The following is a 23,221-nucleotide window of genomic DNA, read 5'->3' on the forward strand; positions in this document are numbered from 1 at the left end:
TTCTTAGGAATAGACATCATCCTATGTTATCTGCTTCCTAAGCAAAAGTACATTTCTGAGACCTCAACCATTTTAATGTTGTATTAAATAACTATGGGGAACACCTTTTCCCACCTGTCCTTTCTCCCACCAACAAACCTCCAGAAAATAAATGAGAGAACTTCCTTTTTACATAGTTTCACAACAGAAGTTGTTCTTTCCCATTTGCTTGGAAGTCAACAAAAATCCATCAAACCATGAGCATTAAAACAGTAATACACAAAAGTTTACCTGTTGGTTCTGGTATGCTGTCACAGTTGTGAAAACAGTTTCAGGAAAGGAGAATGCAGTCACTCCTTCTCCCGAGGGAATGGGTTTGACTGGGGAGAGATCATCTCCACAGTCTTTCCGAATTACATGGACACGTGGCTGGTATTTGTGCATAGAATGGAGGATAATCTACATAAAAGAAATGTGGGAAGAGAAAGGAAAGGATAGTTACATGTAGTTTTCTCCCTGCTCCTTCTATTTTTTTTAAACACTGGGCTATATTGCTTATCTTGCTTTATTTTATTTTTGGATAGGTACTGTGATGCATTTCAAAGTTGGTCTGGCTTCAGTTCAGTTCAAACGCCCCTTAGGGATGGTTTTCTAACTGTATGATGAAGGCAGTAAACATAGAATAAATGGTAACTGAACTGCAGCTGGATTCTCTCCAGATCTGTTTGAAAATTCTGGAATTTTCCATTTGTAGAATTAGTAATATTTCCTTTTTCATTATCTAAAAATATTTTTTTAAGCAAGTCCTTACTCCTGCTAACATAAGGATACATTGGACCTGCCCAGTCCTAAAAAAATGTGTATTAGGATAGAATAACACTGACCACGGGCAATGGAGACAGCTATTTCCATTGTGCTGGGTTGAAGATATACCTGCAGAACAATGATCATATCCCAACTTTCCGCAACCTGCTGCCCTCCAGATGTGCTGAAATGCATCTCTCATAATATCTAGTCAACAAGATCCAGTCTTGCTGGGCAGTAATCTGGTAGGCTTTTTCCTCCTATGCTCCAACCCCTGCTTGAAGTTCCACTTTGTCCCAAGTTTTACACATGTGCAGTGGGGTTTAACTCTCATAACTTCAGTGTATGATTAAACCTTAGTATTACCTTATAGCAGAGAATTAAGAATATGGATTTGTCTACATGCATAAGCACATTAGTAATGAATACTGAGGGTGAATACTTGGTGAATAGGCCTTGATGAACCAATTGAAAACTGAAAGCACAAAAGGGAGGACCTCACAGGGAACCAGAAATATTTACATTGAGACAGTAGAGAGGCCAGCTTCTGGTTAACCAATGGCCCTAAAGAGAAATTGTGAGAAGTGAAAGATGCTTGGACTTGTTTTAACCCCAGGGACCTGGTCCAACCACTTTAAATTTGAGGATACTTAGAAGGGACAGAACTACTTGTGTCAAAAAGATATACAATCTATTGAATGCAACAATGAAATATGGATGCAGAATACAAGTGAAAGAAAGTTTTCGCACTCCTTTATCTGCAGCTGTATTAGTTATTCAACAAGCCAGATGATGTTCCCTGGGCCTCCAAAGTTGCCTGGGACAACACACCCATTCTCCTCACCAGACTGAGAAAAGAAGACAACAACTCTTAAGTTCCTTCTTTCCACTATTGCAGAGTCTATCAGAATACACAAGCTCTAACCCTCATTTCTGGAGAGAGGCAGGGAGGGCTGCTTCATTAAGTCAAACAGTCCTTGTTCTCACAGCAAAACCACTTCTCACCTACAGAATATTGGGAAACCAGCAAGATAGCGAAGCAGCTATCTTGGGTGCCCTTCCTGAAAAGCTGACGCCTCTAAGGCCCTGACAGGACTTCAAAAAACTATCTGGCTTTTGGAAGCTGGCAAGTTTACTTTACTACCTGTTGAACCTTCATAATATCCTCACCATACAGGAATAAATAAAACATTCCAAATTAAGTTTACTCTCCTTTTGTTTCCAAATTGGTGCCTTTATTCTCCTTCCTAGGTCAAAATTTGTCATATGGAAACTATGGAGCAAGAGGAAAATATTATTATAAAGCTGCATAAAGTATGATTTTCAAGCATTCTTATTTTTACAAATCACATTCATTTTAAGTCACTTATGAATTTGCTTTTAACAGTTCAAAAAATGCAACTGTTGCTTTTGGAAGTCTACAAAGATATAAAAAGAAAAGGTTTATGGCCACTAGCTGATAGAAAATCTAATTAAAAGGAGGAAATTTTTTAATTTCCTGTTTCAGTTTTGGCTGCAGAATATTACATTCAGCATTGCATGTCATCCTTCCTCTTGCCCTCCCCTTCTTGGCATCATACTGAATGCCAAGTACTATGAAACCAAATTGTTCAAATAAAAGGACTTTCCATTGGGGTAAGGAGAGTACCTTGGTTAGGTGAATTGCTTTTATATGAATTCATTCTGCACTGGGGGAAATGACATTGTTTTGGATAAGCAACTTTCCGGATACTTAAAACTTTCACTAGACTGAAGTCAGACTTTGACAGTTACCTCAGAAACATACCAAACATATGCGTCGATACGCGTCTCCAGAACATAGTTTTCCCATACCCAACTTCTGCACCCTAATACAGAGCGAAATGTCAGGGAATGTTCTTTTGTTTGAACATTCAAACATCATTTCTAGCAAAGGGTTTTTTTCCTTGTCAAAATGAAACTAAAAAGAAATAATTATGCCATAATCCTGAACATGCCTGCTTCTAATCTAATACACCTGTGTGTACATCTTTGGAACTATGCATTAAAAATGTTCCTGTTTATTTTTCCAACAAGAGAATCATTTCCACAATGCTATAAAATGCTTTTAACAATTGGAAATCATTGCTGTTATGGCCTTACTACCAGATTTCTGTGAATTACTATCACTGCGGGTTGCCTATGGTAATACCTGGCCAGACACTTGGGTAAGGCCAAGAAGTATTTATGGTGCAGGCAGCTCAGTTAAGGTGGCTTCATGGAAACTACACAACAGGCTAGTTTGTATGTCACTTAGCAGCACGTGCAGGTGTGTTTTGCAAAGCTAGCAAGGTAGGTTATTGCCATGGTTAACCAGCAGGAATCATATAACATGGCAAGCTACAATCACAGCTTAAAAATTCAAAAGTCACCTCATACACACTTCAGCTATGGTATACGTAAGCCAGTTGGCTGTAGTGATCATGCAAGCTGGGTCAATTTCTTGATTTGGGAGCACTCTGCACACACCTCTAATGTTTTGAATTGGAAGAAACATTAGAGAAGGGGTAGGGGGAATACCTGTCCGTAATAAAGGATGCTGTACTACAGAGGGGACAGGCTGCAGTTTGAGTGAGATAGTGACCTGATTAGCACAATCATTTTGAGTCACAGTGGCACCCACTGCACCCATTCTGGGCACCCACTGCATAACTAGTCCCACTGTGCCTACAAGTCGTTGTGTTGACTGAAGCCAGAGAGTATAGGTGTTGGCATGGGGTAGTTTTAAAACACAAACTATTTAAAAACTAAAAACTCCAAGGATTCTAGTGGTTTGGTAATATACCTTCACTGGTTTGATTATGCTGAGAGCTAGGGCTAGTTCATGGAGCAGAGATCCATGAATACTCACTACATGCTGCAAGCAGCAATGATTATTCAAGCCACCATAAGATAAAAATGGTTATAGGAACCCAGCCACAGGGCAATAACCTGCTTGAGGACCAGTGCAGTGAAAAGTACACTTGAAAAGCACAGCTGGATATCTGGTCTCTACCCCTTCTACTTCTCTGGAAGTAATTTTTTGGGAATTAGTGCCAATGAAATCAATGTGATTTACTACCATGTAAAAAGGTTTTATGGATCAGTGATAAAGAAATTTATCCAGCCATTTTGCTCCCACTGGCCAACAAGAAGAAATGCTAAAAAGCCTACAGAGATATCCCATAACCTGCTTAGGGGTGGCAAATTATCTAATTCAGGTATGTTATTATTCAGTATTAGAAAGAAGTACCTTTGTTTTTGGCTGGATATGTATTCCCATACATGTACTTAGGACTGGACTTAAGCACTAAGCAGCTGGAGAGCTTAAGAAGCATCTGAAATTACCATATTTTAAAAATTTGTCATGAAAAGCATGGCAAATATCCGTTAACGTACAGTATAATGGATTGAATCCTAACTCTCCTTCCATGAACAGAACAGATCATTCCCAACTCATTCTACAAATCTGTTCCTGAGGCCTCACTAACTCTTGGAAAGGGTGTGTGATAGGAATAGATGGAAGTACTTCTCTTATGCAAACAAAAAAGCAATTTATAATCCAAGCCAATTCACAATACAAACATCCAAGGAAACAAAATCTAACTATAATGCTCTGAAGATTTTTTTTTTCTGATGATGATTCATGCTATGTATTATATAAAACATGAAAAGTCAACTAGAAAAAAAATACACATAGTTTGATGATGATCCCAGATCCAAATTTTCAGAGCTTCCTTTAAAGCAAGCAACGTTGTTTATAAAGCATCCACTAAAAAAGAAATCCTACTTCATTAGCTCTTCCATGTGCCAAGCACTAAATTACATTTCTCCTGTCCTACACTCCTGTACTTTAGAGTCATTACCCACATAGCAAGTCTTTAACAAACTGGTAGACTTCTTATTTGTTATATATCAACGCAGTGATAATTTTGGATCAGAAATAGAAATATTTTACTTGCATGCCTCTACTAATATTTATGCTAACTAATGTTCTTGTCTTGTGCATCTATATGCAAGAGGTTGACCATTACTGCAAAGCAAACATTTAGTGAGAGCAACAGTGCAATCCTGTACATGTCGACTCAAACACAGCGGTCAGTATTACATTATAACCTAACCCTTGAATCCCACATAGCCACCTGTGAATAAGTATGACTTAAAACCACGCAATTTACTTCTGAGTTGGCACCGAGCATGCACTTTCAATCAGATAAAACCTAACTAATCCAGTCACTGGGCAGATGTTCTGTAAAATATCAACCATCCACTCACATTTACCCTGTATGCCTAAGCAGTCAAAATCGTACTTTATAGTGATGATCCAGAGAACTATTCAGAGAAAAACAAAATAGTTTCCACAGTGATTCAATTGGACTGACTTTTGCATCTATTTTGTGTAAAGAATTACAACTTGCAATACAAAACAGGATCCCTGAATGAAGTTGCACATTCCCTGTCCTTGCTTAGATGATCAGTTTACATGCAGTTGCCTGCTGTCCCATACAGAGACTAATATATAGGAGAAGACTCTGGCCAGGGCACTCTGCATTCTGGTGAGAACATTTGGAGAAAAGAACTGCTGCACTGTGTTTTAAGACCTGCTACAATCTCCCCCACTTTCGTCCAGGCCCCAGTCCAGTCCATCAGGGCTGAGTGCCTGCAGCAGGCCTGCTGCTGGGTGGCAGGCGGTCCAGGCATGGGTGCCCCTTTGGGATGCCATGAGGGTCAGGCTGCCTTTCTGCTTGTCCTTTACTGCCCCCCTGCTTTGTGGGCCTATGCCTGGGACCATGGCTGAGAGGGAATTTATGGGGCCAAGTGGGGAGATGGTGGCAGTCCTAATTAATGTAGGTGAAGGGTAGAAGGAGATATAGCACTGGGAGGACTGGCCAGGTAAGGGAAATGCAGCCCAGACAGCTAATGCCTGCGCTGTGTTCTGGTTGTCCCCCAACCCATGTCAGCCAGCCCTCGGGTCTCTGGATGCTGCTTCTGAATGCCAGATCAGTGCAGAATAAAAGCTCCCTCATCCATGCCTAATCATGGATGAGGCAGTTGATCTGGCTTGTATAACTGAGATCTGGCTGGGTGACCAGGAAGGGGCTAAAGTCTCCTCCAGTTGTGCCCACTGGGGTACTCGCTTCAGCATCAGGGCAGACCTGAGGGTTGGGAAGCAGTCCTGGCTTAGTCTATCAAGATTCAATCTCTCTCTGCTGGCGCTGCCCTTTCGATGACTAATCCAGAGTGTCTGCACCAGTAGGGCAGACTGGTGATTCCCCTGATGTACCACCTACCCTGCAATGCTCCTGGGCAAGAATCTAAAGAGGGTAGTCACCAATCAATTTGACACTCTTGGATGAAACTGATTATCTGGATCCATTTCAATAGGAGTACAGGCCTGGCATGGAAAAAGCCTTGGACACCCTGTATGACAACCTACGCCAGGAGCAAGATGGGGGACTGCGATCCTGTTGATACTGCTGGACCTCTTGGCAGCTTTCAATACCATCAGCCGTGGTATCCTTCTGGAGATGCTGGCTGAGGTGGTAGTGGGGGGCACTGCATTGCAGTGGTTCTGCTCCTACTTGGAGGGCCATCTCCAGAAGGTGGTGCTTGTTCAGCACCAGAGACTCCAGCAGGGACTTCCTCAGGGGTATGTTCTATCTCTCATGCTATTTAACATCTACATACGTAAAACCGCTGGGTGAGGTCATCCTAAGTTTTGGAGTGCATTGCCTTCAGTATGCTGATGAACACAGCAACAGCTCTCCTTTTCATCATTAGCAGGTGAGGCTGTGGATGTGCTAAATCAGTGTCTGGCTACAAAAATGGATGGGATTATCAACCAGACCAAATTGAGATGCTGTTGGTGGGTGATTTCTTTAACTGGGTGGGGGTATTTTAGATGGGGTCACACTCGCCCTGAAGGAGCAGATTCACAGGACGGGGGTGCTCCTTGATCCATCTTTGTCACTTGAGGCTCAGGTGACTCAATGTGCCTTCTACCAGTTTTGGCTGTGCCCTTACCAGGCCAGGGATATCCTGGCTTCAGCAGTCTATGGACTGGTAATCTCTAGATCACTGCAACATACTCTACATGAGACTGCCTTAAAGATGGTTCAGAAGTTGCAGCTGGTGCAGGATAAAGCAGCCAGATTAACAACTAGAACCTGGAGGTCTCAATATTTAAGACCAGTTCTGGCCTGCCTGCACTGGCTGCCTGTATGCTTCCAATCCCAATTCAAGGTGCTGGTCTTAACCTATAAAGCCCTACATGGCTTGGGACCACAATACCTGTCAAAGTGCCTCTGCCCATCCCATCTATCCAAAGCACTATGCTCAGCCTCTGGGGCCTTCCTCTGGGTGCCAACCCCACTAGGGGGAGGGCCTTTTCTGTGGTTTCCCCCACTCCATCTTTGTTACAACCTTCCTGCTGCAGCCCACCTGGAGCCAAATTTGCCATCTTTCAGGCACCAGGTAAGAAAAGTCTCCATGCATACTTGGGGCTTCCCTAATGTATCTGACTAACTACTATGGGAAAAAGGATGCTGTACCAGACAGACCTTTGATTTTGATCCAGCAGGACTCTTCATCTTCTGAACCTGGATACAGTTTAACCCCCCACAATGTTGCTTCTGAATATTCAAAATATGAAGCAACATAAGCAGTTGTTCACATTTAGAACTACAGCAGCATGCACATAATATAAACCTGTACTTCCACCTAGCTGGAGTTAGTGATGACGAACTGGTGATGTTTTCAAATGCTGTCATAGATTTTTAGTCACTTCAAGCTGAAGCAACAGGTCCGTGGGTTTTGCATGCCCTTTTTATTTGATTGCGGCCTTAGATATTGTATGATCTATGATTTAAGGATAGTGATGTCAGTCTTGCTGTTCTCTAATTTATGATCCCTTCAATTCTGTCTTCCTAACAAATGTGTCAAGGGCAACATGGTATCTTTTTGCTAGTAAGCATGACTCTGGTGTTACAATCCAATGTTCCGGCAATCTACTAACTACGCTAACAAACTACTCTTGCTGGGTTCAGATGCATGAGCTAGGGCAGGGTTGTGGAATGGTTACCCATGGATGCTTGGCACATGCTACAAGCCACATAGGGTATTCATGCCACCATGATAGTAAGCCTGATCCGGTATTGTAATTCAACATACATAAAGACATAGTTTTCATACTAAATAAAGTCTAGGTTAAAGACTATGTTAAATAGTTATGTTAACTATGTTAAACTGGATCAAGTATACAAACTGTGACAAGGAAGCTTACATAGCAGCTGAAAAGAGTTTAAACATAAGTATGAAAGGGCAACAATAATAAGAAAATAAGTAAAAATAATGTAACAAGCTTGTATTTCAAGAAATCTACATGCAGACTATGGTTTCTCCTGATAGGTAGAAAGAGATAAGAACAGGCATTCCTTGGGAGTTAAGTTAACCAATAGAAGTTAAGCTTAACTCCCACTGGTGCACCTGAGAATATGCACACAGTGTGCTTCAAATGATTATAACCTAATAAGAAAATTAATACTGCACTCTGCAAATGCACAGCAGTTCTGAATGTTGCCTTATGTACAATACAATCAATGTACAGTCATTTTTTTAAAATGTTGCCATAGTAAAAATATGCACTTTGGAACAGGAATTTCTCTGGTTTATATTTTCTTCATTTTCGGGTAATGTAAATGATATTCCTTTCAATCTTGCCAATTTTAGGTTTATAAAAATAAACCTATATTTTAATTGTCAAGGCACATTTTAGGTCTGAATCAGTTTGATGTGCATTTTTCAATTGTTCTTGAAGAAAGCTACTTTACCCTCCTCCAAACAAAGTACTTATTAAAGTGGATTGCCCTAGTAATTCCAAAGAATTCCACACAATGAGTAATAGCTTTACAGTGAATAATGTAAGTTTCAATTCAGAAGGGAAATAAGCCTTATGATCACAGAAACTGGAAACTCAGAAACCCATCCTGAGCATTTCTTTGTAGCCTGCCATTATCTAACACAGAGTTTGATTACCTGCTATGACGAATTAAAATAATGGTTATAAGCAATCAATTCAAGCATGGTCAATTGCAGATTCAATTACCTTTGCTGAATAAAAGTGAATTTCAGCACACTTTCTTAGATAAATTCACTCAGAAGGACTAAACACTAAAGCATAATACATACGAGTCTGTTTTGTTTTTATGTTAAGAAATTACAGAAATCACAATATTTTTCTGAATGGGATGTGAAAATTGAAATTAAAAATATCAGTTTATGGGAGAAAGTGAAATAAGCATTTACCCATAATCACAAAAGTCTCGCAAAAGAAATGCCTAGCCCCTATTCTGGTATATAATAATGTTTGAAATGCTGAACTTGGGTTTTTAGCTACACAGCTGACAGGTAAAATGGTTTTCTCCATGCTAGGTACTGAACTTGGCCAATGAACTTCTTTCATTTTTTATTTTAAAAAGTTCTAGAATCTTTTCTAGAGGCCCCTTCTGACTCGCTCTGTTTCTATGTTTCATGTTACTTCATATACGGGATGGCAAAAACTTGAGATTTTAAAACATTTGAAGGCAGAACAAATTAATAAACTTGTTCATCCCTAGGTAAAACTGCATTCTCACTTTTTTTCTTAACAATATTCAAGGCTCAGTTTTCATAATGACTGCATTATGCAACAATCCCATTGAAATTAGCTGGATTAATTTCTATTTATTCCTCCTTCATTTAGACTACAATTCTATACCATTTACCTGGAAGTAAACCCCATGCATTCAATGGACTGTATTTCTGAAAACACATGCATAAGATTACATTCTTCATCCCCTTGAGTCATCTCTAAAGTTAAGTATTTGTTAGGTTTTAGCAAACCTGCAGAGATGTAAAGTGCAATTTGAGATTTTCAAAAATCTTTAAGAATTGCCTAACAATGCCAATTTTTGCCTACTATTAATATTGCCTAAAATTGGGCAGATGATAAAAAGTTCCATATAAATTTTACTGAACACTTTTATATTCCTAATAATCGCACAACAGCTGAAAAGTCACCTTGTCACATCATCCATCCTGAGAAACCAGGAGCACTTTGGGAAAAGTACAAGTTTTTCAAGTCACACATAGTAGGAACTATGCAAAATTGATATATTTACCTCCGTGCAATCACGTGTGCCCCAAATTCATATCAGGACCATGGCTTTTCAGGAAAAAGAAGATGATTTAAGCCTTCCCCAATCCTATTTTCATCCCAAAATTCATCTCTACCCTACATGGGGTTTTAAAAAGGAAACACTTCATTGACAACCATTGGAGATGGCTTTTCTTCTTTTAATTCTCCCCTATGCAAGGCAAGGGAAGGAATTTCAGGATAAAAAGGGAAGGGGGAAGCTTCTATTTCCCTTACTCCCAGAGAACCATGTCCCAAACCTAATCAGAACTATAAGTACTTACACTGAGGTATAGAGGTCAATCATAGCTTTGTGTGATTTGAACATATAGTTTGGTCTTTGATCTCACTAACAGAAGTAATTCCATGACGACTAACCTTGAGCTTACACTGAGAACAAGCAGCAGTTATCTGTCCATTAGGACAGTAAAGATTAGACTCATTGATCAAAATTACATGATCTCGTGTGCTCCTGTGGCAAAAGCATTCAATGTGGGCCAAGCCTAACAACAGCCACCAGTGGCTCTGGAATAGTTACAGGGCAACACAAAAATCTAAGCTACTCAAACCTAAACAGAAAGTTTTTTCAGAAGAGAGTATCTGTGCCCACAACAATGTTAAAATGGTCCTATAACATGCCTCAGAAACGCAGCTTGGTATTCTCTTTTGAAAATATTAATATGCCAAAGTAAGATTGAACACTTAAAATGCACACTGAAGGAGTCCAGTATCAGAACCATTTATATCTTTACCAAGGCATAAAATGTGAACATTCAGAATTCAAAAAGCATTGATTTGCAAGTCATTCTGTCCCCCCCCCACAAAAAAAAAAATGTTTTGAAGAGAACAGGAAATATTACCAGAGCGTATTTTGTCATGTGAGGTGGTGTCATGACTAAATCACTTGAAGTTTGCAAACAGAACATTCAAACTGCACAATTCCCAGCCAGTTTTGCTGAAGTAATGAGCTTCAGCTGTGAAAAGGTCTTGCTCCATAAGGCAGGTAATAAATCATTATCAGAGCGAATGCAACTCTTATGTTGTTCCTTTTGAGTACCGTTATTAGCACCTCATGGGGTTTTTGCACAAATTATTTTATAAAACATTAATTATATTTTCTTTTACTCAAGTAAAGTTCCTAACATGCAGAAGATTTTAAGGTTAGGCACACCGTTTCAGCATACATTTTGGGACAGAACGGACAGCTACACAAAGGTAAAATATATGGGTAGTGTGTACTTTCCGTTTATTTAATTTTTGTACACTAAGCTCTTCTTCTCCCCACAAATCCATGCTAGTTGCGCAAAATGGCTTCGTATTACTCATTAATTGATCCGGCATAATAGCCAAGCATGCACAGAGCTAACTTGGGGTATGCTTTGAAAGAGTTCTTTTGTTATCGTGACTTTAGAAAACAAGATACTCACATGACCCTGGTCATCCAGTTCATTGTTTGTAAGTTTCAGTTTGTCAAAGCTAATGACTTGCCTCATCCAAGTCTCTCCTGAGGCAGGTGAATCCGGGTGAATGTACACACGAGGCGGCACAGGCGAGTCAGCGTTACCTGCTACCATCCATTTGGAGCTATGATAAACGTATCTGTAGGAAGACACCCAAAGCCAATGAGAGTCACAATAATTTACTGGTATTCTTCAATCACTGTGGCAAAACTAAAGTAAACAGAATGATTTTGTATGAAGACACGTGTTTAACACAGAAAGACAAAGAAAAACACATGGATCGTGCTGTTTATTTGGCCAAGGGAGGTGCATAGCCTCAAACTAATTGCTTGTCACAAACTTTTTTCTTTCATTTAGCCTACAGTTTTCTTAAATCAGACTGAACCATATGTTAAAAACAAAACTGGGGCTGTAAAAATTAACTAAATATTAAAAGAAATTCAGAGGAAATTGTAATGTTAAAAGGTTTATTTTCATCAGAAAGCCAAACTCTACAAATATTTCTTTGAAAGTCCTGGAATTTAATTCCAGTTTTTCCTGAGATTTATCCCTTAATCACACCAAATTTTGACTGTCGATCCACCTTCCATGTTAAATAATCTACTGAAAACTGAGCCAAAGAATATACTTATGAAGTCTGTTCACCCATCATTAAAAAATTCTGCATAAATCTCATTTAAGTCACCCCCAAACAGCGTTTGCGTACTTTTAATTTATTTTAGACAGCTTCGCACTATAAAGCATTGAAATGTCACCAGTGCTATAAACATTTTCACAGCAACTATTTTTAAATTTCAACATAGCACAAGATCTATATACAGGTGTTATGTATATACCACACAGCATGGCTACCTATGGGCCCTGCTACAAACATGGAACTCCTGCAAGAGGATGAATGGTGGGATTGTCTGCTCTCCTGCAATGAATCTATGAAAATATTGGCTTTGTTTAGGTATCTTTGAAGGCAGAGGAGCTCCATGTGTGCATCACAGTTACAGAGTAGGGAGATCTTCTACAGGATACTACTGGACGAATCTGATAGTTCCTCTATTTACAAATTGTATTTCATTGCTATACTACAGTATAAATATTTAGTCCAAAAATCTTTCTAACATTAAACATCAACATTAATAACATTAAAAAGCTCAAATTTTATGATTTAGCTCAATGAAATCTTGCCTTGCTATCAACAAAAACAGAACTGGGATCATTGACTTGGATTCTAAAACTAATTCTACTTATGTTACTCAGAAGACGCATTACGTTCAGCGGGATGTGCTCTCACATGCTTGGGATTGCAGTCAAAATATCCCTTCTGCAAAAGAAATGGCTTTTCGTCCGTGGAAAGGGTTTTGAGCCAGTGGAGGCTTCTAATGTGAAAAGTGTGCGTGCGGAGCAGGGACGAGAGAAGGCTGCTTTTTCCTTCTAATTCTACCCTTTCTCTGTAGCCCCACACAACAGTTCTGGAGCATCCTTCAATTCCACAGAGCAGATTTTCAGGGAACATGGGCTATCGTGGGAAGAAGAATGGAATTCCACTCATGAGAAACTTAGTCATTCAGTGCAAAAAGCAAAGCACTGATCCCATGAAAATTATTCCTTATAAAGGCACTTCACATATTATACCAAGTACTTAGAAACATAGGAAAGTCATGCTGGATCAGACCAAAAGTTCATCTAGTCCAACACAAATAGCTTTGGGTCACAGCTCAAAATTATTCAGTACAAGGAAATGAATAGCTGTTTGAGAGCATTATACTCTACTTTTCTATAAAATATGCCCAAGGTGGCTAACAATAAAATCAACATTAAAAAATTGAAATCTATTAAGAGCACACACATGCATGTACACACACCAGCTGGTTAAACCATGATTAAAGTTAAACATAAGCTTAAAGTTAAAAATAACCAAGCCGACATAATGGTGGAAGGCCATCAATGCAGGTGTCAGAATATCCTTCATAGGGAATTCTCAAGTCTAGGCGCAGTCACTGACTGAAACTCTTTTTGCAAGTTCACATTAAAACATACATGCTGGAAGGACAGAGAGAAAGGCCTTTTTGAAATTCGGGGAAGGTTTGTACAAGACAAAGTGGTCTTCTGAGTAACCTGATTCTGAGGTGTTTAGGGCTTTATGAGTCACAACCTTCTCTTTGCACTGCACAAGGAAACAGGCAGATGGCCACATGCTGCCTGTAACTGTCCCTGGACAACCGCATGTTTGCAGCACTGGAAACTAGCTGAAGTTTAAAAACCAGTCTCCAAAGCGAGCTTTGGAGAAAGCAAGTTGCACAAACCCAAATGAAACAGAACTAATGTGTGTATCACCACAGCCAAATCAATCGCACCACGGAATGGGCATCAAACAAGAACACTGCTGATAACTGCAGAAACCCAGTTACCAAGGTCTAACAGCAAGTGAATCTAAGGATTACCCCCAAATTATGTACTTCATTTTTCAAGGGGTGTGCAAACATATTAAAACAAGCTAAACTCCAAAATCCATGATCTGTCTACTGACAAAGGAAACACCTCTGCCTTATTAGGATTAAATTTCGAAGTGTTTGGGCTGGTCTAGTCCATTACTAACAAAACATGAATTATGTCTGTGGACTATGATGGAAAAGAAAGATAAAATGGAATTTACTGGTAGCTTCAACATCAAAACAGCGGAAAACCTCTCACAGCTGTTTCAAGTAGAAGTTGAATAGTATGGTGGACAGAACAGAACTTCACAGGACGTCGTAGGTCAACAGCCAAGTTGTCAAACAGGAAACCCCAAGCACCATCTAATGGAACTCTTGGACTACAGTGCCACCAAGTCTACATCACCAAGGCATCCCAGAGATCCTTAGCATCTCCTTTTTAGGCCTACAGCTTCACCTTACCCTTACTCAGCTGGTCCCACTCTTGTAAGTAAGGAAGGACAAAGATGAAATACATATATGGTAGTTCCTACTTCTCCAACTCTCCTAAACACATTTCCTAATTTGAAAAAAAATGAAAAGTGCCCATCAGAACTGAACAGGAATGCAGCAGAACTACAGAAACTAGAATCTCACTAACTATGGCATCCATCCAAATACATATGATTTTATCTGCAAACTATCCTGGTTATTGAGTAATCCTCATTTCTATCTTGTGAGACCACATATAATGGGTTCCAGACAGCTTAAAAACACCCTGTTGATCAGTTCTGTGAGGATGTAGTAGTAAACATTGAGTGTTTTGGTTCTCCAAAGTGGGAAGTTGTTCAAGAGCAATTGTGCCAACTGCTCAGGCCATTCTTCATTCTGGTGGCAGACATGGGCTTAGAAAAGTGACAGGAAAAACCTCTTGTGACATCAGAAAGCCACTAGAATCCATCAGTCTCTTGGAAGACCCTTTGGAAGGCCTATCAGAATCATTCCAACCAGCACAAATACAAACAAAATGAAACCACAAAATCAAGAGTACATCCAACTAAATGAGCTGAGACAGAACTCACTTGGGACAGATGCATAACTACCATTAAAATGTTGAGCTGCTCTCAACAGTGGGGAAATCCCAATACTACTAGCCTGGAAAACTCCATAGCCAAAACCATCACAGCTAGTTCAAAGAAGAACAATGAATGGTGGACCGAAAGAACCCCATCCCAGGCACCCACTTCAAGATCACACATTCAGAACTGGACAACTGTTGAATGATGGACTCAGTTTGTGTTATTGAATGTCAACCATCTGGGACGCAATCCTGGGGGGAAAAGACTGGCCTGGTTTGTATTACAAAGACCTTTTTCAGCTTTGTCCTTTTGGAGCAGCAGGCAAAACCATGGAACAACAGGATGAAGCTGTGTTAGTCTGTCATGGCTCTATTCTTCTGAAACAGCTTCAGTCCATTGCCACCAAGGAAAGTAAAATTATAGGGGAAGTGGGACAACCAAAATCCAGTTGAAATACTTTCCCCATAACAGAATCACCACCAGGCACTGCTCTCAATCTGTAAAATGTCAGTGTTGCTATTAACCCATCTCTTCAAAAACTGTCTCTCTCCAACAGCCAAATCTATACATTAACAGAAACAACAAAAAAGTGCCTTATAACAAGTTATAGGCAGTCCATCCAAATCCTCAATGAGTCAGTTCTCAAGTAAGGGGTTGAAGGACTGCTGCTTATGTGACAAGAGGGGAAAAACTGATTATCTGAATAATGCGGCTTGTGTTCAATATACGACCCAAATGTACAAAGAAGAAAACAACTACTCTGGATCGTTCTCACATGCTCAGCACAAAGGACTTATATTTCATGCAGAGAGATAAGACAGGAAATTGGAGAGAAGTTAAGCACAACCTTCTGTTGATTTCCAAAGTAGTCATGCTTTCCCCAGTACTATGAACGAACAGATCCGATATCATACCTGTATCTTTTGTTATCCACAGGGACAATGTCCATAGCAATATAATATTGTTGATGGGGGTCTAGGCCTGAAATTTTCACTCTCATTGCAGGAAACATCCGTCTGAACACAGAAAAAAGGAGTAAGTAATAAGGAACAGACTTGAAATACAGAAGCAGAAACATGCTTGAAAAATCATCCCCAAATCCTTTTTCAATTTTTGAAAACTATTTTTGGGAAGTTTCTTTGTTAAATATAGTCATTATCTGCACAACACTCTTATGCAAGTCCCAACAGAATTTACCTAGGTATCATTTGCTGAATCATGCTTTGTATGTTTTCTGAAACAGCTTTAAGATACAAACTTTTCCACATAACTCAAGAGTAGTCATCAATCAGCAAACCCTTTTTGAGTATTAGCCATTTTAAACACATTAAGTGGTTTCTAATGGTGACTTTCTATAAAGAGGAGAAGATACCACAGATTTTCTTCTCATTCTAAACCCCTGCATGCCCTACAAGTCTGCTCCAGAGGGCTGGGTTTCTCTGAAACAGACATAGGGGAACACATAGAGGTCTGCATGGCAAAAAAATTGGGAAAGCAAGCTTCTGTTGCACAAGCTGTAGTTCTCAGAAATCTAGTGATGTTCAGGAATCAGTCATTCCTGGAACAGCTATTATTCACAAAGAAACAGGTCCACATTTTGATCCCAAGCCTGTTTGCTCAAAGGAAGTTCCACCAAAGTCAGTGGAGCTTGCTTCCACATCACAAGCCCAAGCCTTGATCAAGACAATCTTGCATCCAGCACTGGGCTTGTATATGCACATAAAAATATGAGGATCCTCCATGTGAGAAATGATCGCTGCTATTGGTGCTGTCATGAGGGAGGGAGAAATATGGGGCACTTAGAGTAGCTTGCACCACATCGATTGGTATACTGAATGTTGACAGCATCAACCACTGCTTCAATCATTTAATGACACTATTAAAACAGTGACCATCACCCCCATGTGATGCTTGTTTCTTTTCCTAGTACAGGCTTACATTGCTTCAACAGGTTACAGAATTAATCAAGAACATGGCAATCCTAAGCATGCATATTTAGAAGCAAGCATCACAAAAACAAATAAAATGTACTTCTGCATAAACATAGTGTTCAGCTGTAAATAATAATTTAAAGCAATGGAAGCTATATAACGTATATTATAAATGATTATTTATACTGCAATTCTAGAAATGGTGTCCTGTTGACTTTAGTGACACACTATGAGCTAAGAGTGTAGAGAATTACAGCCTTAATTGGTTAACTATATCAAACAACTGAAAATCCTATCAAAAATGTCATAGGATGCCCCATGTTGACCAAAGATTAAATGTAGTGAATGAGCTCAGTTCCCATTTATTTCACTTGGGCTCACACAGAAAAAAGAAAGGGGGCTGGTCAACTTTATACTCAGAAGTTATGTAAAAGAAATTCATTAACAGATGTTATAAATTTTATCATTTTATTATAGGCAGGGGGAAATCAAAGCAATGTTAATACAAAGGTGCACATGGCAATTTTCACTAGGGTCTAGTTATAGGTTGGGAAGTAGGAGGTAATTTATTTTTCAAGTGAACATATGCCTGACACCAGTCTATGAAATTGTTTTCAAAGAATTTTATAGCAAAAGTATGCTATCTTTTTCTTTTAATGTAGGTGAACATTGCAATTTTCTTTTCTCGAATTGTTGATATTGTTCCAAATGCATAGAATTAAAGTTTGATTTTTACAAAGAACAGGAGTTATTGACATAACAGTTAACTAAACAGGAGAGCAAAACTAGATGTGGTTAACTGGCTCTTGTTGTTATTTCAGTGCACCTGTAAGATAAAAAAGAAAATCTTTGACAGGACAACTTTTAAGACAAATGTTGCCTTGTGCTGTTTAAGACTGCACTTCAATCATTAATAAAACCCCTCTGAAAATGTAGAAGGTAGCATATGGATTCAATAAAATATGTTTCTGTAATTTCTAATAAGTTCAGATACTTTTATACTGTGCAGGTTTTTACCATGTGTATCCTTTGGAAGGGAAGAAAAGGGATGGTGGTTTTTTGTTTTGTTTTTCTTTTTAGAAGAATGTAGCATTCATACCCTCTAATGTAATGAACAGGAAACCTAAAATTCCACTTATTTCTATAAGATCTAAAATTATTATGACCTATCCAACTTTATAAATCAATTTGTTTAATTCATTTTGACTCACTTTGGGATTCAGGATTGTATCCACCACCTTTAAATATTTTTAGAAATTAGAAGTCATTTAAACATCTAAATTCAACGACATAGCATTTTGTATTTACTTAAAATGGTGAAGAAATCTATATCATGGAACAATGCAATATACAAGTCTTAAGGCACTGAACCACAAGCCCAAAAAAGAACAAGTTTTCCTAGATTTGCTGTTTCAATAATTCTCAAAAATATTTAGAATTGTAGTCATCTATAAAAATCCCAGAAATTGTGCTGCACACAGAAGAATGTGTACATACACATTGATTTGCTCATTCAGGATATTACAGAGGTTTAAATCCCAAGCAGTAAATATGGACTTCCTGGAAACTAGTAAGTCCTATCACAAATCTTTTACTTGAAAACAATTCAATATTAAAATAAACTGTATTTTCTTGCAAGCCATTTCATGTAAGTATATTAGGTGGAAAAGAGATGTACTTTACAATAGAATCACTCAAGTCACATGACCAATTATGAAATCTTGAAACACATTCTGTTACATTCTAATTATACTGATAGATTTGGGTGTAATCAGTTTGGATTTACATGGTGCTGTTTACAAACAAATGTCTACGAAATTTGTCGTTCAGAAAAGAAAGGAAGGAGAAGGTCGGGGCTGCCAATTAAAGGCGCAATGCTCTGCACATTTAGATAGGCGAACAAAACGCACCACGAGTTGTAAGGTTTGTTTTGCCTAAATATGCACAAGGCTAAAACAAACCGTGGAGCCATGGCCTTCTATGAAAGACGACCGGAAGGCATTGCGCTCCATTATTTCCCCCAATTTCGGGGCACAAAGCTTACGCACGGCATTGTCAAGAGCAAAAATTCAGCACCATCTTGCCCCACGGGCCGAGAGGTCACGCGAAAAGCCTTCCGAGCTGCTCAGACACGGCGCCAGGCGGCGGTTCACCGGGCGCTGCCTGCCTGCGGTTTCTCCGGAAGTGCTCCCGAGTACGTGCCCGCGACTGGCTGCGCCAACTGGCTGCTCTGCTTGCGCGCTAGTGGTGGCTATTCGGGGCGCAATTCTATTGCGGTTTGCAAAGACAGGAAGTCCTACAGTTTTCCTTTTCGCTGGAAGTTGAAGGACTTTTAAACGGCTAGCCATGCACAGGATTGCACTTAAATTTGTTACCTTCCCGCCTTGGTGATGATCATCTCGGTGCCGATCTCGTGGAAGCGCTTCCAGAGCTCTGCGCCCTGCAGGTCCACCCGGGGCACTTGTGGAGCAAGCAGTGGAGAAGCGGGCCTACTAGAACTCCCGGCCTTGGCAGGACCTCCGGGGGACAGCGGGGGCGACGTAGCGACACTCAGGAAATTCTCTTCGCAGTTACCTGAAGGAAAAATGGGCAGTGGGAAGGTGCAGAGAAAAAAAGCACGCGCGTCAGGGAATGAACAGAGGCGCCAAGTCCAGAGCCAGGCCGCGCAGCTGCCTCGCGTCTTTGGCTTTTTAAAAGGAAGGACAGAAAGTCGCTAGTGGCACGCTAAAGGGAGGCAAAGGCTCCGCTGCCAAGCAACGGGAAGGCGCCCAAGGAGCTACTCCCTGCTGCAGCTGACCCTTTTTATCCCCCTCACGCGCACGTGCGGCTTTTGGAAAGGGGCACGTGCGTTTTGCGCCTTCCCCTGCTGCTTTTGGCGCGGTCGCAACAGCGCCTCGCGTCGGTCTCTCTTCAGGGCCTGAGCGCCACGAGAGAAAGGCCGGGGCAGCTGCGCTGGGACACGCGCAGCAAAGGGCGAGGAGGGGCGAGTGGGGAAGGAGGTGAGAGGAATTCGCTTGGAGAAAGGCCGTTTGGCCGAGCAAAGGCGGGAAGCAGGCGCAGCCCCCTCCCTCCAACAAGCCAGCGAAAGGCGCCAGTCACGACAAGATGCCGGTGGGGTGTGTTTGAAGAGTCAAGCGCGCTCTTGCGAAAGACCGCAGGCGAAGGTCAGGGCGGCCTGAAGAAAGCCGGCAACCCCGAGCGAGCCGACTTGGAAATAAACTGCCTTCCCTTTAGGGAAGTCCCTTTAGGTTCAGTGGAAGCCAAGGCCAGCTCCCTTGCTAAGAGACACCAATAATTTAAATAATAGCAACCAAGCGGATGGGCTCAGGATCGAGCCGCCAGCTTCGCACTTCCAGGGCCATTTAAAAAATACCAGTGTTAGTCCACACATTCTCTAACTCACGGAAAAGGGACGCAGGCTGCAATCCTATATAAACTTACCTAGCAGGAAGTCCTATTGAAGTAAAGGAAGTTAAGGCTGATAGACACGGATAGGATTGTATGGCAAGGGCCCCTATTTTTCAAGTTTGGCTTTTAGATAAATGAACTTGCAAGGTTTGCAACGTTGCATGCTTTACATATATTGTAGGGAGTCTTTTGAGTTAATTTTGCAGCGGTTCTGGGAGATGAAGTGCAAAACTGGTGGGAACTACAAAGGCCCAAATCCTATTAAAACCAAAGCGATCAGATCTCTTACAACTGGTATTTAACCTAAATTTCTTTTATGGAATATAGGCGCTCTTGATCTCTGCGCAAATCGCACCTAATGAGAGTTAAGTAAGTTAGAGGGTCAGGCACTCCAATCCAAAGCACATTTGAAATAAATCCTGAGGAGTTAACTGGATTAAGTATCAAATGCGTTTAAGAAAATGAGCATTCATCTATTTCTTTCCAAACCAAATATTATCACAGTGGATTTTGGTCTTTTCTCTGGGAGGGCACAGAAATAAACCCAGAAAAAATAAATACAATTTAGAGGTGTACAGGATATTTTATAGTCTCTATTCATGTGTTAATAGATATTTAATAAAATACACTCAACTCTTTAAGTGTTGCATGTTTTGAATAGGTAATTAAAATCTTCCAAAACGATTTAAAATAAATATGATTAAAGCTATTTTTTCCGTGCACTTAGTTAAACTTTCAACCTAATCAGGCAATTGAGAGAAGTGGCCGCACTGGAACATTCATATTAATGATGATGATGAAATACATCTCCCCTATTAAAGAGCTTGTAACAACAATAAAATTGGCAATGAATTATTTAGCACTGGCTGAATGATTATTTCTGAATGCCAATAATTATACAAGCTCTAGAATAATGTTGGGTTTAAAGAAGTTATATATGAGAGTCTAAATAAGTTTTAAAGCATGTGCATTTAATCACGGAAAGTTAAGAATAGGGAAATATACTATTACGGTAACTGGTGACAAACATACATATTTGTCCATGATTTATGCATGGCTCACTTTATTCGGATTGTGCCCACTATCTGGAACTAAGTAAACCAGTGCACTCTGCATTCCTACATACACTTACCTGGAAGTATGTCTCATTGAAATCAATAGGCTTTCTGAGTAACTGCTAGTGAAGCATCATAACTAGGATGTTGTGTGGCTGCAAACCTATCTATTTGTGAGTAAAACCTACTGAACTCAGCCGGTTTTACTTCTGCTCTCCTTTACCTATTAGGATTAGGCAACATAGCGCTGAATTGAGAAGCGCTTGTCCAAAAGGTTACTAGAACGTAATCCTGTGGAATCCGATTGCTTTCAGGAAAGGGAAAATGGAACAGGATTGCAAACTCAGCATGAATATTATAATACTGAATGATGAAACAGATTACTGGGGAAAGGGTGCCCTATTCCATCCCAAATCTTTAAATGGGTACTGAGTTCATTTGCATTCTTCCCCAACCGCCGCAGCACCCGAGAGAGGTTTCTCAAAAGCTTGAGAACTACCGAACAAGCCAGTCTGCCTGCGTAGTTTCAGCGGGCTGCACGGAAACAGAAAACACCGCGCTGGCGGGCAGGCTCTGGGCACTGACAGCTGCCCCAAAGAGGCAATTCGGTCGCAATATGCGAACACTGAGACTGCCGTCGGAAAGCGAGAGACCTCGCCTTTGGTACTGGCGACGCGAGCCGCATTCCCCTGCGGGAAGGAACGCAGCGATCCCGCCTGGTGAAGGGCCGAGCGGGGCTGCCGGTTATGAGCCTTCTCCTACCGGACGGACGGAGGGAGCTGCAAAGGGTCGATCACTCACCGGGAGGCAGGGTCCGGGCGGCACAGTTCCTCAAGGAGTCGGCGGCCGCCCCGGTCTCGGCGCTGGGCAAAGCGCCGCCGCTCTCGGCGCCTTCGCCGGAGCCCTGGTCGCAGCTGCTGCCCGCTTCGGCCGGCGCCTCCTCTCCGGCCAACTTTCGTCTCTTCTGCGGCTGCTGTTGCTGCTGCTGCTGCTGCTGCTGCTGCTGCTGCTGCTGCTGCTTCTCGGCTCCGATCAACGCCTCCACCGAGAAAGCGTGAGCCTTGAGGCTCAGCATGGTGCAAGGCGAGGCTCTCCTTTTCTCTGCCATGCCCAGGCCGGCGGGCTGAGCGCCCTGCTTGCCTCTCCCTCCCCCTCCCTGCTTTCCTCCTTCCAGGCCGCACCGCTTGCCCCCTCCTCGCCTTTTCTTCTACATCCAACTTCTAGCAGCCCAAAGTGGTTTCGGTGCGCCGCCGCCCCCTCCCTTCCCGAACTATTCCTTTTTGCAGCGGTTCTTCTCTTCGCCCCCTCCTCCTCCTTCTCCTGCAAGCTCTGCCTCGTCTGAGGGCCCAAACAGCTCTGACATGGGTAACAAACGCTGTGCGGACACAAATTAGGGCTTGTAATTGAAATTTGTTGCCTTGATCTGTCAGCACTTCCAGGCAGGAGAACGGTGGGAAGAACTTGCTCATTAGTGTCAATAAAGTGAGTGGGACGGGGCGGAGCCCACGGAGAGAGGGAGAGCGGGTGTCAATCAAGGGGTACCCTCGGCCAATCAGAAATTACAGATCCCCTCCATAGCGGGCGCTTCTTCCTTAGAAGGGTATAAATGGGAATGAGATGCGGAGGGGGGAACCGAGTAGTCGGTGTTGCCCCCTTTCCCTTTCCTAGCACCCCTGGACGAGCCCGTCTCTTTCCGGCTGAAAGTCTCCTTTTCTTTAGACAAAACGGGTACTAGACTGATACACCTTTTAATCAACGGATCGGAATCTAGAGAGTGAAAGTAGCGTGGGGGCTCAAGTCCCACCTCTTTGAGTGGTTGTGGGCCAGCTGTTATCTTTCAGGCTCAGTTCCTCATCTGTAAAATGGGTCTAACGTTCATCATCCTCGCAATGCAGACTGAATGCAAGCAGAATAAAGTTTACTTTTTTAAA

General features: G+C 41.3%; 1 protein-coding gene across 1 annotated transcript in view; it reads right to left on the bottom strand.

The window, feature by feature from the left end:
- The window catches only part of TBX18 (T-box transcription factor 18), a 39,156-nt gene extending 16,758 nt beyond the window's left edge, over nt 1–22,398 (bottom strand). The window contains exons 1-5 of the mRNA XM_044422054.1: nt 22,092–22,398; nt 19,203–19,401; nt 15,811–15,912; nt 11,380–11,551; nt 271–438 (exon numbers count right to left, since the gene is read on the bottom strand). Coding sequence (XP_044277989.1) covers nt 271–438; nt 11,380–11,551; nt 15,811–15,912; nt 19,203–19,401; nt 22,092–22,398 — 948 coding nt within the window. The remainder of the gene's footprint in view (nt 1–270; nt 439–11,379; nt 11,552–15,810; nt 15,913–19,202; nt 19,402–22,091) is intronic.
- Between the last annotated feature and the right edge of the window lie 823 nt (nt 22,399–23,221).

Source organism: Varanus komodoensis, unplaced genomic scaffold, assembly GCF_004798865.1.
Source record: "Varanus komodoensis strain SLA01 unplaced genomic scaffold, ASM479886v1 scaffold12, whole genome shotgun sequence".
In the NCBI taxonomy this organism is placed as follows: domain Eukaryota; kingdom Metazoa; phylum Chordata; class Lepidosauria; order Squamata; family Varanidae; genus Varanus; species Varanus komodoensis.